The sequence below is a fragment of the Metopolophium dirhodum genome, chromosome 8, assembly GCF_019925205.1.
Source record: "Metopolophium dirhodum isolate CAU chromosome 8, ASM1992520v1, whole genome shotgun sequence".
Lineage (NCBI taxonomy): Eukaryota > Metazoa > Arthropoda > Insecta > Hemiptera > Aphididae > Metopolophium > Metopolophium dirhodum.
Window position 1 is genome coordinate 22324607 of NC_083567.1, and position 16938 is coordinate 22341544.

Consider the following 16938-nt stretch of genomic DNA (forward strand, 5'->3'; position numbering starts at 1 on the left):
TTTTTGACCCCCAAAAAGTTAGGTCTATCTCACTAACTCAGGGTAGGAATGATTATTTAAATTCAAAACACGATAACAAACATAAAAATAAATGTATAAAACACATATTTAAAAAACCAAAGTGTACATTTTAGTCGCTCCGCTTAAAATCTAAAATAACAGTCTTAGAGTTAAATTATTATTATTAGTTAAATAGATTTACATTTGTTTTATTCATTTCACTAACTAAAATTAATAGCTTAGTTGACTTCCCATCATTTAAAATTAATTGTTATAGGTATGATAAAGACAATTTAATTTTAATGTTATGGCATGTTGTGTAAACTGTCATTTAGGTACCTAATTAATTGGCGTTTTTCGGTATAAGAGCAGTGATGGCTCGTAGCCATTTTGAGTGATGAGAAAATGTTTTAGTTAGGTAATTTAATAAAGGGTCAATTAATAATCAATGTTTTTTTTAAATTCCCACACCTTGAAAAAGTTTATAATGAAAAATAATGAATACAGAATTGTTTAATAAATTGATTAAGTTCATAACGTAATACCCAAAGGAAAAAATATATTTACTGATTTACTTATTTTAAACTTTAAACATTATGATATTTATATGATAAGGATTTTTGAAATTATAGTGTGGAGGTATTGTATTATCTACTCAAATCTCCATTGAATGACAATTTTAAGTTAAAGTACTATATAGGGAATAGTCCGAACTAACGTACAACGTAGAAGATTATTCAATCATATACCTAATATGTTTAGGCTATATTATAATAGGATATAGGAATATGTAAGACAATTGAAACATATTTTGTTTTGGCCCCATAAGTTATAACACTTAAATATAACTCTTTTACATAACTTTTGTGTTTGTGTTATCATTTGTCTGGATTAATTGAATTACTTATTTAATAACTCATTTAATTCACACAAAAAATTAAAAACTGGGTAAATATAAATTTCAGAATTGTATTTGTATAATGTAGGTAAAATATTTAACTGATTTAAGTTATGAGGTTTATCATATTTGAATAATAATATAATTTATTTGAAGTGTCTTAACAGTTATTATATATAAAAAAAAACTAAAAAGAATAATACTTACCTAAACGTTGCTACTTACCTGCAATTCCATAAATGTATATTTATTTATGTACTTAATTGATATGTAAACATCATGTTAACGAAACTCATAAAATAATAGGTAATAATATAAATTTCACCTATTCTCATAAAAAGCGGTTATTAAAATTGTTTTAACGATTAATCCAAAGTTTATGTTAGATTTTAATTATACAATTAAAAATTAAAATAATTAAACGAATAAGCCCATTGTGCCATTGTGTTATGTAATCATTTAAAGATTTGTCATATTCAGTTTTATGTGTTTCTTTAACAATTAATTATTATTTGCTATCCTCAAAAAATTTTAATTATGTTGTACCAAATGCTAATTCTTAAGTAATACATTTAAAATAATTTTTACTAAATATGTATATCATATCATTTTATTTGGGTTTGCCAACTGTTGATATTTTGAGAGATATTTAATAATTTTAGAGGAATGAAAAAGTTCTGACCTCTCATTGAAAAAAATATATGTATAACATCGTAAAAGAACTAATGAAAAGAAGTATCCATATGGTTACATAAAATAAACAGATAATCTATCGCATATTCGCATCTCAAGCTGTTTTTGAGTAAAATTAATATTTCATATTTTTATTAATTAATGTTATTTTAATGTCTATTTTACTACTTACCCAAAGCTTTTTTTAGTTTTTTTCCGTATATTTTCTGTATACCTAGTGTATACATTTAAGCTTTTGGATCTATATTGAATCATTTAGTTCATAAAAAATATAACTAAATAAATATTATGGATAATTTTGAAGGTTTATTATTGATGTTTTAACATTTTTCTGAATTTTTTTTTGTAATTATTACTTATTAGTTATTAGTGATTTCGTTTCATTTTGAATTTTAACTTTTGTTAAAAATATTTTTTGGCTGTCGAATGATACTATACTCAATAGTATAGGTATATTATATGATAGATAGTTTTTTTTTTGATTGATCAAAAATGATATGTCCCATATTGTAGAAATCGTGTTCAACAGCATGAAAAAAAACATCTTAACCAATATAAGGTCTAATAAGTATTTATTCGACCTGAATAAAACAATACGAATACCTTTATAAATTATTAAATACAACGAATTCATATCATTTTAATAGATACCTACTTAATATTTAAAATTTACATATTATAGGTTACAGCCCACAGGTAACTAATATTACAATGTATAAGTATATTTTTAAGGGGCCTCACTACGGCTATAATTTAAGGGGCAACATTTAGGCAATTTCTAATCTCGTCTTAGCTGCCCGGGATCTATGTGTTAATTGTAAATTATTACACTAATGTGTGAGTGAAATTATTGAATGCGGTTACAACTGTCAACTCTTGTTGTTCGTACGCGTATGCACATGTCAATAACAATATACGCAATTCACCATGCGAATTAGTTAATCAGATTTTGATTCTGAAAAAATATTTGAGAAAAAAAATATCTGTAGATCATAATATTATGAAACACTTTCCGTTTTTAATTTTAACTATGATATTTTTAAAAATTCATATTGTCAAGTTTTCAATTACAGTTCACAATAATATAAGATTTAATTTTCACGACGTGTCCGTACGATCTAAAGACAATATTATTCTGTCAAGTTCAAATTTTTTTTCAGAATCAAAATAGAACAACGTAAACTAACTTTAATTTTGTCAAAACTTAAGGACTTTTGAGCTAAATTGAACAGCAGTAGCGAGCTAGGCCCCTTAAGGAAATATATATAAAGTAAAAGTCTATGACCTTAGAAGCTGGAGTCTTAAAATACTAATAACAACTTTGAATGTGACCCAATTTTAGAGTGGTTATAAGATCTTACGGTACATCATTAATTTATTTGAAACATCATGTTGACATTCATATCGATATACAGTTTGAACTTTTATTATAATTCAATCATGTATCACAAAATCATAAGACACTCATAAAATAAATGTCCGTGAAGAACACAGATTAATAAATAAAAATGTATGAGATAAGCAATGTGCAGTATAGCATAGGTATAGAGTAAAATAATTTACGTTTGATATTATAAATTGTAAATTGATTTAACATAAAGTTGAAGTGGGTGCAGAATTATTTTACTTTGATTTATTTCATATTTTTATAATATATAAATATAATGTATACTTAATAAGTAGCGTTAAGATAGCCGATATAAGACATTATGAGGTTGCTTAATGAGCAATAATTGGGTGAAAATACTAAAATTACTCATAGATTCATGGCCATAAAATATTATAATATTGCACACTGATAGTTATTCATAAAAAATTAATAGTACAAATAAATTACCTAATTGTGATAAATGGTAATTTGTATATATATACTATTTACTATTATTTTAGAGTGAGTTGTAATTATAGCTATGAATTAGTTATTACATTAATTTTTTTAATAATTTTGGCTACCGACGTACAGTCAAATAGTGTAAATAATTTCATGGTATAAATAACTTAAAATGAATATAAATATTTTGAAAATTTAAATAATAAAATAATAATATACGCATGTACCTGTGTAACGCTAATTTTATACATTTTTATCTACAACATAATTTGAATATTTTCGTTATTTGACAAACTTTCTCAACATTTGAACATCAAACGCTTGTAAAAAATGAATAACATGAAAAATATATTTTTTTTCAACATTTCGGTATTGAAAAACTAAAACAATTATAAATGTTTAGAAGCAGCTTAAAATAAATTAGTCTCAATATTTTTAACACCCATCACATGTATATAAAATGATAACTTCATCAGTAATGTTTCAAGCTTCTGTATAAATATTTTTTTATTCACACCAAAATAACCAAGTTCAACATAATGTTTGAAGAAAAATCGTTTCGCTCCGTTCGAATAATTAATTATATCAAAATATGATTACAAAAAAAAATGTGGTATTTAGAAATTTTCAATATTTTTGAATTACTAAAAGAAAAACCTATAAGAAACCTTGTTTTAGATTTACAAGCCTGGTATTAATATTTAAATAATTATGAACAACCACAAAATTGAAAATATTATATATTTTTTTTTATTTGTCAAATTTTTTGTGGTTTTGATGAATGTCTACAAAATTTGAATTTTGAACAATTATGCGTTTAATAAACTGTGACTGTATTTTCGATATTTTTGAATTGCTATAAGAAAAACTTAAGAGGGACCTAATGTTTGTTTAATTTTTAAGTTATTTATCTTAGAAACAAAAATGTTTTTCAGCATAAATTGAATAAAACAAAAAAGTTTTATTTTTGATTTAAGACTTAACCTAACTTTTCCCATTGAGAATGAGTAAGAGTGTGTCAATGATAAATATTATAAACTAAAATAAAGTTAATCCCAGTAAACAAAAAAAAGGTTCTGGGGGGTGATAATCACCCTTATCACTCCCCGTAGTTACCGCTGTTATTATAGTAACAAATAAGTCTCAATTACTAAAATAATTAAATTAGTTCATTAACTTGTATATTATGTAATTAAGTTGTATTTTTTTCCAATGGCTTCTGTGGCATTCTATTTTTGACTTTATTCTGTGTATTTTTTTCCTATTGCAACTTGTTAAACACAAGAAAAATATTATCGTATATAAATAAAAATGTACAGTAACCTCAAGAATAAATAGGTTCTTTGAATTGAATCCCTGTGTATACTATAAATACTTAAGTAACATATGATGTTCGTCTAGAGATGAATCAAATTTATAGATACCATTGGATTTTAAAGTACTCATTTGAGATTTATATTAAAATTTGATACGTTTATTAACTATGAATCTTAATAAAATTAAAACTATCAATTACTTATATCAATATTTTATGCAGTGATCGTAGGAGATATGAATATAAAATCGTTTATTTTTCTATAAGATAATACAAATTGTAGATTGCATACGTATTATATTAATTGTTTTTAATTACAATTAGGACGAAGACGATGACATGGATAACGATGATATTGAGGAAGTATCTAACAATGGTTACCGTGTGGCCAAATGGCTGGAAGTACCATGTGACCAGAAGTGGATTCCAAGAGGAAATAGCGCCATAACGGTGAGTAGCAACGATACGAGTTACTTGGAAGCTAGAGGATCATCGTTGATTATTGGACAGCCTCCATCTCCGTTGAACCACCCACCGCCCGCCGGTTACCCACCGTGGGAGTTCTACTATCCCATTGACATACAAGTTAGTATAATTAGTAGATAATACCAAACCAAAACTGTTGATTACGAATTACACATATTATACCCAACTGAAGTGTGTTATAGTAAAAAGTTAAGTTATGTAACCTCCATGTACCTATGTACCACATACCTATAGGTACAATATGTTGAACATCAGAACATAACTATGTTACAAAGTATAAACATATACTATGTTTAGGTAAAAAAAAAAAAATTTGTAAAATCGATCCACGGTTTAGTCAATGGAGTGCGCCTAATATTTTATTTAAATTAATCAAATTACTTAACTCTGAAAATTGATTTCAGGACATGATAATATAATATACGTTTTTATTAATAGATCCTTGTTGTAATCATAAATTGACTAAATATAAATATAAAATAATAATATAATATAAATAGGTAGTAAATACTAGCTAATAAATAAGTTGTATGTTATAAGGTATAAGTTATAGGTAAGAAACCTATTATATATTCATATCAATGCTATATAAATGTACCTAAAGACTAAAATACAGTAGTTCAGAACTTATAGGTATAATATTACGATGTATTTATCTTTATGTTCATTATTCAATGAAGTAATTTATTTTACTGTGCTACGCCAGTGCTGCAACTTGGTAAATATATTAATGGGTGTGCAAGCAAATATTATGGGTCCCATCAAGCCATTAACAAATAACGCTACTGTACAGTACACACATATGTGAGTGATAAAGTGGGCTGAATCCCCATACCGTTTATTTTCTTGACCCTTGTAAAATGCATTACATGTAAGTCGTCACATTATAACAAAATTAAAAATGTGGGAAAGTGGGTACCGCTCTGCAACATTATAGTATGATAGAAAAAAATTTAAATAAAAATACGAAAAATAGGAATGTTTATACCCAATAATTATAGTTGTAATTTTGTTGCAATTAAAAAATTAATAGTTGTTAGAAACTTAAAATTTTGATCATATATTCATAATGGTGTTTCATCAAAATTATGAAGTTTTGAAAATATTTTATGCTATTTATATATTATATTTGAAATGTTTAACTTTTCAAGTTTTTTTTTTCGATTTATGTATAATATTATGTTTGTGTTTAAATAAAAAGTTTAAAATTATTCTACAATAGGTTTCTCATAAGTTTTTCACACACTAATTAAAAAATAAAAAAATTGTAAAATAAAAAAAATGTAAGCATTAAAAGTTTAAACATTGACAACATTTATCAAAATCACAAAAGCTTACAAATAATTTGTAGATAGAAATTCATTAAGTTTTTAATTTTAACATCTATTGTTGAAAATGAAATACAAGATTCTTCATAAGTTTTGATTATTGGAAATTAAAAAAATAAAAAGTCAACTACTGTACAGCCACATACATATTTTATGAGCTATTGAATTTTAAATTCTGACGACATTGAACATTCAAACATATAAAATAACGATTTTTGTTGTTTTCTTGTTGTTCAAAAAATATTAATCGTAGAAACTTAACTTTTTGATATTTTTTGCTATTATCTACTTTAATTATTAATATTTTAAATATGTTTTGATTAGTTTTAAGCTATTTACACTATGAACCTATTCACTGCACCGCATCCTCTGTAACCGCTAGTAACATTATAATATTATAAAATTAATTAATTACTAACCTAATAGTAATGCAAAATTATAATAAAATATCGTTGGAAATATACGCTAATGATATGGTGCTAAGAATCGTTTTTCGTATGCAATTATTTATCATTGAATAATGAATTAAAATTTAGCACATCCATTACACTAATTTATCACACACGATATCTAATATACAGTAGAGCGACTTTCCCGGGTTTTTAAATTTAAATCCTCAATAGGGTATCCGTTTTTGTTTTCAAAGAATAATATGTCTCGACAGAACCTGCAAAGGAGAAACTACGAGACGAGCTGATGTATCGCGTTGTTTGTGACGAGTTACTTGTCAACTACAAACAATTCGTTATTCGATTGAACTAAATGTGTCACCGTGCCGCAGTATTGTTGGTTAGGACTTTGATCGACCGCGTGTTTAGTATAATTCCGTAGCTTTTTTTTTCATTATTTGTATACGTTTTCAGTGCAAATAGTAGGTACAATATGTATATTTTTATATATTATGTTAACAATTTGAAAATATCGAGTGCCTTTTGAATACTCTTTGGTATAGGTACGTCAAACCTATATTATACTGTTCTTTTAATCATAATCAAATATTAAATTACTTATAAATACGAATTGAACCAATCACTCTTTTTTAATGTTACCATAATATTATATAATGCTCGTGAATAAGATTTCATTTAAAGTAAGTTAACCCAAGGGTCTCCAACTCGACTTTTTTTACGTCGGGTGAATAATAAATACATTTTGACATTGCTGGCCAAAATTGTTTTGGAGAAGGCTAGAAATGTAATAACTATTATGACTAGGTAATGATATTGAAAAGAGAGAAGCAAAAAGTTATTATTATTTGATTGATTTCCTCACAATAACAACTCAATCATAATATATGTACCTGGGATCTTGGAATTAGATATTAATATATTATCAACAAATTTGTTAACTTGTTGTGCCGGATTAAAAAGCTTAACGGTTAGTTTGGATGCCCCTGGGTTAGTCTGTAAATATACTTAATTATTGTTTAATATAAAAATATATAAATGGAGTCATTAAAATATTTAGTTTCATTAATAACTTTAAGGAAATGCATCCCTTAACTTTGTTAATTTGTGTTAATGAGTAATGACTGTAATAGTTGCCAACCGTAAATAAATAAATAGACAATGATCCATTAGTTTAATTGTTAGAGTCCACTACAGTGGTATTTCAACGATCAGTTGGTTACCGACTTAATGTATAATAAAACGTGCATACTGCATAGTATTATTTTACTTAAATATTTCTCTATATGCTGAGTGATTATAAGAGTAATTTAATTGTTGCAAGTGTGTGACGATAGTTTTGATTTCTAAATCCATATTTAATAAATATAAACCAAAAATCTTTTAATCCAGATGTGTGTAGGAATTTATAAACAAAAACGAATGTTTTTTAATATAATTCAAATTTTAAGTAATTCTAAATAAGTCAAACTATGTATATTCGCTGATTGTTTCCAGGTTCTCTTCCTATCATCAACATACAGTTAACAACATATTATATAATATGCATATACAATATACATATCATAAAGAAATTCCATAATTTTTGTTGCGTAATTTGATGATTTATTGCCAGGAATAGTTGAAATTGTTTGCCGAAAGTCGTAGAGTCGTAAACGGGCATGCGGTCCATTTATATACTATCAATATTATATCGTGAATTATTCAATGGTGTGTTTAGCATTTCTGAGGTATAGGGTAATACACACACGCGGTAGGCGAAACATTCCCTTCTGGAAAGACTAAACAATAAAACGTATTTTTCAAATTACGATTTGGTCAGTATAGGTACTAGAACAACCTAAACATACACCATGTACAATATATGTATTCTGTAATTTTATCGTATATATAGAGGCGAATGAAAATATATTATACAAAGTATATTATAGTACAAAAAAAAAAAAAGAACAACAAATATTTATATATTATATTACCTATATATTGTACATAATATCGAGCAGGAAGATCGATACCCGGGTGGGAGTGCCACTATTAACTTCTACCCCCATAAACGCCATACCCATAATAGCTCCTCTCCACGTCAGAACACGCCACTAAGCCGAAGACTATATTATTATTAATATTTTTGCGCATTTCTCAAGTTTTTAGGGCATTTTTCTCAATATAATATTTTTGTATCGGACGTAATTGATTGTTCTTTATTGCACATAATGAATCTTTGTAATAAAAACCATCATATTTGTTCAGAGGACTATAGATATACAAATATATTACAATTATAGTGGTCGGATAATATCAAACGTGTAACATTAATTTATTATGTGCGAACAACTAGTACTTGCTCACCACTGTTTTCATGTCTACAAATAATTAAAGAGGCGATAACAATTATGCTGACAATACTTCTTTCTCAATGTATTATTATAGCATTTTAAAATGTCTTGTGAAAAAAACTCACCATTATGATTTAATAATATGTTAGCGTTTAAGCATGAAATGGTGTTATTTCATGAAATATCTAGGTAGGTACTTTAAAGTGTCAAACCATATAATTTATAACATTTAACTTTATATTTTATTAATTCCCCGTGATCAGTCATAGTTAAATTGTGTTGGTACAATATTATTGTGAATTATAACGATTACGCTTTTATACGTATTAGGTACCTACGTATCAAGTGTTATTACTTATTTGTATTTTTTAACCATCTTGTAATAATAAAAAGATATTCCACTTTTTAACTAAACATGCGCAATGCGCACGTTAAATTATAAAAAAAAACGGATTTCATACTATGGGTATAGTCGAATTGCACTTGATTTAAAAAAAGGTAATGGTCGAAACTGCACTCGGGTTAAAAAAAAATGTTTTAACAAAAATTTTATAAATTTGGCGTAAATATTAAACCTAATTAATTTCACTTTTCGCAAATTATTTAAGACATGTATTTATAATTATATGTAGGTACGTGTCTACAGTTTTATTTGTAATATTATATTATAATTCACTTTCATATAATTTTTACAAAAAATAATTTCTTTTAAATATAGTATATATAATATATATAAATACAATTAATATGTATAAAAAAATATTAATTAGTATGCCAATGATGGTTACAATTTAAGCAGGAAGGCAAGTTAGTGTCTTAAAAATGTTTAAATTTAATATGAACATTTTTGTTGAAACCCCTTTTTTAACCCAAGTGCAATTTTAGTAATTTTACTATCCCTCATATTATTATACCTACCTATATTGTACACTTTTCCGATACCTATATAATTTAAACACTAAGAAGTACATTTTTTAAGATATCCAAAGGCCGACCAAGGCGTTTTGGAATTTTTATTATTAAAGCATTACGATATTTCAACCCTACCCAACAATGGTAACTTGTAATTATTATAATAATATTTGTGTACAACATTCAAATAATTATTAATGCATTTTTTATCATTCGTGTCGTTGTGTTGTTTCACTGCAGGTGATCCAGCCGACGCCGTGCATGTCACCGAGCGGCGGCAGCCAGGAAAGTTTCTCGGATGTGCCTAGGCACACCGAACAGCTGTTGCCGGCCGCGTCCGAGCGGTTCCGGAAACCACCGCAGCCGCCGCGGAAGACGGCGTCGTCGTCGACGGCGGCGCCCATCGCGTGCATCCGGACGTCATGCAGCAGCTGCAGCGACGACGCTGCTTCCACCGCCACCACCGTCAACTCGTCCGTGTTCGCCGACGAATGTTGCTGCGCGACGGCGACGGTGTCGTCGTCAACACCGCCACAGTTACCGCTGACCGACGGCGGTGGTGCGTCGTCAGCGTTACCGCTCACCACCGCCGCAGCAGGATCAGCCGGCAAAGGTGGGTGCTCATTAAGTGCGGTTGAAAAGTCAATTAAAAAACTCATCAACGAATCGGTTTGATTGACTGTTGAAATAACTTGACTTTTTTCATTCCGTTTAAAAAATAATATAATCTATCGAGTTCAAATGACAAATGTTTTCGACACTTTTGGGTTTTAAACACCATAATTATTATTACCGTATACGCCATGGGGTTTCCAACAGTAATTACTAAATACTAGAATAATAGTAATAATTCTATAATCAGGTTGTGTAAGGTATAATATGTTTCTTGATTAAATCATATTGTAATAGTCATTAAACTAGCTGTATAACCTGACTTGGCCCTGGGAAAAATGAACAAACATAAAATATAACGCTTTATCGGTGTATCTCGGTTTCAGACTTCAGTTCATGGCAAATCATACCTCGCTTTGTGAATTAATTCGACTGAGATGGGCAATTTGCCTGTGGTAGATGTTATTATATAGAACTTGGTATATTTTCGAACGTGGTTCAAACTATTCTCTAAACTTTCCTGATATCTTTAAAAACAATCTCTGAAATATTTGTTAAAATTTGTCGAATAGTTTTTGAGTTTACGAGCGATATACCATGATAAATTAAATATTATTTTTATTTTATTAAGAAAAAATCTTATAACAACAGGTCGGCTATTCCCATACCAATCTTTTATTTTAATATATAAATTTGTTGGATACACGAAACAATTATCATATAATATAATTATCTAATCTTATAGATTCTTTTTATCGTTTTCCGTTTTGCTTTAGTTGAAATAGGTATATATAATATACAAACACAATTACAATGATTCATTTTATGATTTTCCATTTCTGAATTCTGAACACTTAAATTTTTGATATAAACACAAAACACGAGAGGAGACAGATTCAACGAAAACTTAAAAGTCTATGTTAATACCTGTAAAGTCGATATTCGTATTTTTGCAAGGCTGGGCAAGTTATAATGATTTTTTCCAACTCAGTTAAGTTAATATGCACCAATAACAAAAAGTTAAAAGTTAAAAGTTAATTTAACTATAGACTAACTCAGTTAAGTTAAAAGTTAATACACAATTTTTGTTAACTTTTTATTAAGTTAAAAAAAAGTTAATTTGTTTATACAACGCTAGCGTACTTAATTTTTTTCCAACCCAAAACTAAATTATAGGATATAGTGTTAATACTTCATACAGTATTTCCATATAAGTTAGATTCGAATGATATACATTATTAACTTTAAACAATTTATGATAAGTACATATTTTTTGACATGAAAACAAAATAAACTGAAATAGTGAAATATTATAAAATTAAAAACAAAATAAATTAACTTAACTAACTTCTTAAAATGAAAAATTAACTCGTTAATTTCACGTTAATCAAGAAAGAAATTTAGTAAGTTAACAGCTAAGTTAATGAAAAGCCAAAAGTAACTAGTTAATGCCCAGCCTTGTATTTTTGTGTTATTTACAACAAAAATATGTCCAGCAGAATATTAAAAAAATTATGTGATCCACGTATAATAGCTTCTATACCTAATTATTGAAAAAGTATATACACGAACTTTTTTAAACCAAGTAAGGTTCATAATATATTTCTGTCCATATTATTATAACTTTAAACCAAGTCAGGTTCATAATATATTTCTGTCCATATTATTATAACTTCAAACCAATAGCGAGTTAATTAACCGGCGCCTATTATTCGAGTTGATAATATTATTTTCTCACTAACTCACCCTGCACATAATATATTTGGTTACAGCGCCTTGCGGGAGGCGATACTCACCGCCGCCGACCACTAACCGCGGTAACTGCGGTACGCATCGGGTCGACGACGATCGCGGCGCGCCTACAACAGTCGGAGGTGCCGCGGTGGCTGCGGTCAGGTCTTATCACGATTTCAACCGCAGGCCGCCGCCACCGACGGCCACAGTCGGTCGGAACGTGATCGTAGTCCAGGCGGACGTCAACCCCGTGGCCGACTCGATCGTCAACGCCAACTCATTATCAGGGTCTTTACGCGCGCTGTACGACGCGTCTAAAGAAACATTGTTCTAGTTTAAGGCTAAAATACGTCGTGTTAAATACCTACGTGTTGTTCGAGAAAAAATAATATTGTCGTATGTATACTTCTATAATATTATATATATATATATATATGTAGGCATATGTACTGTATATAATAACAATATACTTGTGTGCAAGTATACATATTATAATATTTTAGTATAATATATCGTTATCTAATGACGTGTATATTATGTATACATATTATATACATAATATATTATATATTATATGAAATCAGGGTTACCTACCGTTAAGCGTTATATACCTGCAGATGTCCATATACATTATATATAGCGTCGGCAATGGTGACGCTGAGCTAAGAAAAAAATTGGCCGAGCAATCACTTGACCGGGTGACTATAATATATTATAATAATTTACTACTATACACCACACGGCATACGAAGCAACTCGTCCAAACAGTAAAAAAAAATATTGAAACGTCTTATATATCATTGTTTCGTCAGCTGGGCTAGAGGCCTAAAACGTACGGTCCGCGGATTGTTAGCGTGCAGAGGTATCTTATATTATGGATCGGGAAAGTCGTATAGAGCCATACATTACAGGTATATCTTATTCAATGTAACTGGTTGATAAAACGTTATCTACAGTTACAAGAAAAATAATTTTCAAAATATATATTTAAATCTTCATTTGATATTGTCATCTGTTATCTGTATAACACCTCCCCCCCCCCCCCGCCACTAGTATTGCCTAAGTCCACTACGTCGCCGGTCCGAGTCGACGACCGTACATAATATTATTATAAAAAATACGAAAACGAAAACGTCTTCCCGGAATCTCGATGCGTATACCATCGTGGTATTATTAATATAGGTACCATTACGGTTAAGAGTCTATATATATTTTATAATTTATAAAGCAGGGCTTGCAAAGTTATTAAAATGTTATGCAAGATAAAAAACGATTGACATTTTAAAACGTAATTAAAACGGAAATCGCGATAAACGAAAAAATAAATGAAATACCACAACACAAAACATAATGGTTAACGAAATATTATACAGAATATAATTTTAAACAAAAAAATGACGCAAAACGAAATATTATATAGAATAACATTTTAAAGAAAACATAACGCACAACTATGTTTATATAGAATATAATTTTAAACAATAAATGACGCAAAACGAAAATATAATTAAAGCCATTTTATATTATATTTGTTTCGTAGAAATATTTTTCCACGTGATTTATTTTTATCTTATCTATCTTGGTCATTAATGCGGCATTACCTACTAACTAAATATTATTGTTAATTTTTTAATGTTATCGGTATTTCATTTATAGCAAATAGAAATTTAACTTATTACACCCTGACCCTCGTGATCCCACATAATATGAGTATATTATGACGCCGATTGCATAGTAGTTCGTAATTCGTCATAATTCTAAATAACGGTAACACAACATATAAAGTTTTAATTCTAAATAATATGTAACTTAAAACAATTTTTTTTTTTCAAATGCATGCCCTGCTATAAAGTTTAATCTACCTGGGCTTCGTAGATAGATAGATATAATTTGTTATCACTAACCTGCGTAAATATTATTCGTTGGTTCTACGCCACATCAGTGGATTCGTCATCTACTATAAAAACAACTACTGATATCCCAAAAAAAAACACTACTTCTTCAATACCGTGTAGATAATATATTAATCCGAGTGAAAAAAAAAACTTAAAAATATGAAGACTAAATCAATAATAAAATGTATAGACCCAAATTTGGTTTAATCGGCCAGGGGATATTTTATCCTAAAAATTGATACTATGTTGTCTTTTGATATTGTAGTCAATGAAGTATCAAACTGTTTTTAAATGTATATATTTACAATTCATAATATATTTCTAATGCAAATAATATTTATACTTTACTTCCTGCCGATTTTATTCAAACAGATTAAACGATTCACTATTGGTTTCAGCTTTATATATCACATTAAAGGCTATTATTTTTAAGTTTGATTTTTTCACTCGGCGGTTTTTTCTTACACACCGTGTTGACGAAGTCGGAATCCGATAATACTATACTACAACTATATTATAGGCACCTACAACAACTACTATACTATCGTTGGCTTTTGTCGAAGTATTCCGAGATGGTGTTTTTCCTGTTCGTAAAAAAAACGGTACCGCAGAGCCGCCAATAATTCCTTGTGTATCGCGTATATTATAATATTATTGAATTTCACTCGCTGTCCTTATCATATTATTACTTTAGCTACCTACCCTAGCTGTCACGGGTTATTAAAACGGCATAATAATTCGCAGGAAAGGACCGTCGTCTCTGCTGCGGGGCGTGAGACGTCATAAAATTAATTATCCTCCCCCCATAACCCCATCAGCCTTCCTACACCCCCGTTTAAGAGATAATTCATTCCACGATAAATCATCTCGGGACGATAATAATGATAGCAATAATATTATTATCATATGATAATAATAGGAATATGACGCCCCGTAATGATTAAATATTTTGTTTAAAAGCTATATAATATTATAAATTATTATATTATAATAATGATATACGTCTACACGTTTTGAAATCGTATATTATTCTTAAACGGGATCTGCATGTGAATCGTGTATACTGTATAATATATTATATAAATACAGACAGCGAATAGCCTTTGTGCATTATATAATAATAATATAGTCATATTATATAGATCGCCTGCGCTTAAGAATAGGACTATAGGAGTGTGACTATAGGAGTGTGTACCTTACGCGTGCGTTATATTATGCGTGTATAATATATTATTATGTCTTACAGAATACTATCGTATAATATATATAGAATATATCTAACTGCATATTATATCGGTGTGTCCCCGTCAAAAACAATTTTTTTCAAATTAATATTCTTGTGTTAATGTTATTGGGAAAACTGTGATCCGCAATTGTTATTTTTTTGATTTACCAAGGTACTTGACAGTGTAGGACTCGGCACTAGCTCATAATGCATTAGTAACTACAACTAACGTGTTAATAAAAAAATTGGGTAGAATGCGATTGCACTATATTCGTAGAACGTATTTCGTTTAAGCTATAACACGATTTCGTACGAAAATTAATTTTATTTGTTTGTGATGTTGCCAAATTGTACAAATCATAGTAAAGTTATATATAACTTACAAAATAAAACAAATCTATATAGAATAACAAACTATGAAGGAACATCAGCCAATTCCATATAGTGTCCATCGTCAAACACGTGTAGCAATATTAATGGAGATCCTGCAGTCAAATGTGTGTTGAAGCATGTGTTTAGCTAACCATAATACACAATACTTAATCATTTTCTTTAAATTTAACATTTTTTTTTTTTCAAAAATTATCATAGTGATGTTGAACTACAACATTATACCTACTACAGTATTAAGAGATTAATTATTGAGCGTGAAGTAGAAATCAATTAATTTTTACCCTTAGAACTTAGTTCGATTTTTTTGAGCTGTCAACGACCGTGTTATTTTGAAAATAGTATAATTCTAAATTTTACAACGTTAGTTATAATTAGTAGGTACGTAATTATATTATATTTATGTAATTCCTTTTTAATTCGTCAAAATATATACGCACTCGTGTTCCTAAAAAGGTAATTTCATTTATGCAAAATACAATCGGGTTCTACCCAAAAAAAACTTATGTTTACAAGGGTCTTACATGTATGTATGGAGCGCACAAGAATATTAATTTTTTTCTAGCAGCATATTGATGTAATAAGTTAATTCAAAATCCGTTCAGAATAGGAAGTGCAAATATCGTTAAGTTCCTGTTTGAGGTATACGTATCTGTATAAATGTTAAGTAAAACCTCGTGTTTAATTTATTAAATTGTAAATTTATCGTAGTGTACCTACTCCAAGCAAAATTATTTAATTGAATATCTATATTATAATATATGAATTAGCTGCGTGTTACAACTTAAAATTTAAAATTAAGATATTATAAGTGTCAATGCTAGTACATTCGACGTAACGAATTTAGGTAGGTATAGGTAGGTTATATTATATCTC

At 28.5% G+C, this 16938-nt stretch overlaps 1 protein-coding gene across 2 annotated transcripts in view; it reads left to right on the top strand.

Moving 5' to 3' along the window:
* Positions 1 to 16938, top strand: part of LOC132950138 (uncharacterized) — a 38721-nt gene that overhangs the window by 20171 nt on the left and 1612 nt on the right. Inside the window, exons 5-7 of one of the 2 annotated variants that reach the window (XM_061021379.1) lie at positions 5062 to 5187; positions 10447 to 10819; positions 12591 to 12948. In XM_061021379.1, coding sequence (XP_060877362.1) covers positions 5062 to 5187; positions 10447 to 10819; positions 12591 to 12886 — 795 coding nt within the window. In that variant the 3' untranslated portion in view covers positions 12887 to 12948. Of the gene's footprint in view, positions 1 to 5061; positions 5323 to 10446; positions 10820 to 12590; positions 12949 to 16938 lie in introns of both variants that reach the window. The other variant, XM_061021378.1, reaches the window with a different exon arrangement.